Genomic DNA, 2598 nt, shown 5'->3' with positions numbered 1-2598 from the left:
ATTGTGTTCCTCTTAGCTTGCTTTTCTTCTGCTGGCACATCTTTTTTCTTGCCTAGTACATAAGAATGATATGGTATTTACCTCAAAGAGTTATTGTGAGAATCAAGTTATTTGGGAGTTGTGAACTTTAATATGGTATTGTCTATAAGATATTGGGCTATTACCAATTCTTCCCTCCCTCTCTTCCTTCCTTCCTTCCTTCCTTCCTTCCTTCCTTCCTTCCTTCCTTCCTTCCCTCCTTCCCTCCTTCCCTCCTTCCCTCCTTCATCCCTTCCTATCAATGATCTAACATATAGAGTTTGGTAGAGATGAGAGGGAAACACAAACCAAAAATTAGAGAACAAATAGTAAGTACTGACTATACAGCCATGAGCTTATTCAGGGAGAGCTCTATGTAACTGGTAAAAAATTGTGGAATAAAGGCATATTTTTGTTCTGTTTAATTATTGTTGTTTTTGATGGAGAGATGAACCTGATCTAGAATCTTGGACCTGGATTGGGGGCAGGAAATGAATGAGCAACTACCATAGTAGCACAATAGCCTGAGGCTTTGGACCCTCTGTGTGCTAATCCAAGTCTAGAAAGTTGATCGAGGTGTCTCTTATGGCAGGGCTAACCACCTCCAGAAAAAGGTTTTCTTGCTGAATAGTCTCCTCAGTGCTCCTTTCATGTCCTTGTTCCTCAGACTATAAATGAAGGGGTTCATCATGGGAGTTACAATTGTATATATGATGGCAGCTACCTTATCCCTTTCTGCTGAGTAGGCAGAAGAGGGGAGAAAGTATACCCCAACAATGGATCCATAGAAGAGGGCCACAGCTGAGAGATGGGAGCCACAAGTGGAGAATGTTCTCCACTTCCCTTTGGCTGAAGTAACACCAAGTACAGTGCAACAAATAAAGGCATAGGAGACAATAATGAAGGTGAAGGGGATAAAGATAACTGCTCCCCCAACAACTAAGACTGTCAAGTCGTTGATTTGAGTGTCTGAGCAAGCAAGCCTTAAAATGGGTTCCAGGTCACAGAAAAAGTGTGGGATTTTTCTCTGATCACAGATAGTCAAGAGACTCAGCAGACTGAGATGCAGTATTGAGACAAGATTGGAGATGACCCATGGAGTCACTACCAACAGGGCACAACGCTTGGGGTTCAGTAATGCAGCATAGTGTAATGGGTGACAGATGGCAACGTACCGGTCATATGCCATAGCTTCCAAAAGGAAATTGTCCAGGTCCACCAGCAACATAAAAAAGTACATTTGTGTGAGGCATCCTGCAAAGGAGATGGTTGGGCTTTGGCTTGGGATGTCTGCCAACATTTTGGGGATTGTGGTGGTTGTGAAGCAGATGTCATTGAAGGATAGATTGGCAAGGAAGAAGTACATGGGGCTATGAAGGTGAGCATCATTGATAATAGCCAGGATGATAAGTAAGTTTCCTACCATGGTGACCAGATACATGCACAGAAACAGCATAAAGATGAGCTTCTGCTGTTCAGACCCCACAGTGAGTCCCAGGAGGAAGAATTTGGAGATACTTTGGTTTCCTTGGTGCATGGTTCTGCTGTGTCTAAAAAGGGAAAAATTCAGCCTCATTGTAAAATAGTAACATCACACAAGAACTGATCAGAGACATTACATTAGATTATAGAATGGAATCAAGTCCTTGGAACCAGACAGTCCTGGGTCATATTCTCTTCCTATTAAAACACAAGCTCAACAAGGGCATGAATTTTATCTACTATGTTCAGTGCTGTAGACCAGTACTAAAGACGATGCTTGCTTGGCACATGATAGGTGCCCAACAAATATTGGTTGGATTTATATAAGAATGAGTGAATAAATGAAAAGATTAATATTCTGAATTTATTACTAAATATTTTCATGACTTTGTTATTTGTGCTTTTATAACCCAATTTCATCAATTTTAAAATGTGGAGAATACTCACTTTATAAGGTTTTTGTGAGAATTGCAAGGGTACAAATACAAGGATGCAAAATGCCCACACCTATATTTTAGCTATTGCTGCACAAATTGTAGCTGGTATCATTCACTAATTTGGAAAAATCATAGGCAAAAAGAAATATTCAGAGAACATCTAACCCAGCTTCTGTCTTTGGGCAGTTGAGTGTTCAAAACACATAGGATGCTTTAGGTGATCATGTTTTAGTGTTCCCGAGACAGAGATGCCGCAATCCCTTTCCAGGACCTGATCCAAAATTTTATCCTTTAAGCAATTAGCTCTTCCTCACATCTTCCTGAAATCTCAGTTTTTACATTTCAAAAAGGGGAAATTAATCATCTGAATTAAATGCTGCCGAAGTCATGTAGGGATGTCCACTGAGTTAAGCAACACAGAGGTAATGTTTAATGTTCTTAACAAGACAATTTATAGTGGAGTTGACTGAGCATAAACCAAAATGAAGATTTAAGGATAACACTCTAAGATCTAGTGTTTATTTAGTTCTTAGTATGTTGCCCACATGCTGCTAAGTGCTTTTTGTGGATCATCTTATTAAATATTCACTACGACTCTATGAGTTAAGTAGGACTACTAAGATGTTCCATTTACAGATGAAGAAATCAAGGATTAAAAAGG

General features: G+C 39.8%; 1 protein-coding gene across 1 annotated transcript; it reads right to left on the bottom strand.

The window, feature by feature from the left end:
- Positions 1-601: 601 nt before the first annotated feature.
- On the bottom strand, positions 602-1555 carry LOC109253713 (olfactory receptor 1468-like). Its single transcript, XM_019426920.2, has one exon. The coding sequence runs from the start codon at positions 1553-1555 to the stop codon at positions 602-604; it is 954 nt and encodes a 317-aa protein (XP_019282465.2).
- Between the last annotated feature and the right edge of the window lie 1043 nt (positions 1556-2598).

Source organism: Panthera pardus, unplaced genomic scaffold, assembly GCF_024362965.1.
Source record: "Panthera pardus isolate Hobbes unplaced genomic scaffold, ASM2436296v1 HiC_scaffold_27, whole genome shotgun sequence".
In the NCBI taxonomy this organism is placed as follows: Eukaryota; Metazoa; Chordata; class Mammalia; order Carnivora; family Felidae; genus Panthera; species Panthera pardus.
The sequence above is the reverse complement of the archived record's forward strand: the minus strand, read 5'-3'. Positions and strand labels throughout refer to the sequence as shown.

Coding starts and splice junctions, on each gene's coding strand:
- LOC109253713 (XM_019426920.2), bottom strand. CDS start 1,555: ATGCACCAAGGAAACCAAAGTATCTCCAAATTCTTCCTCCTGGGACTC.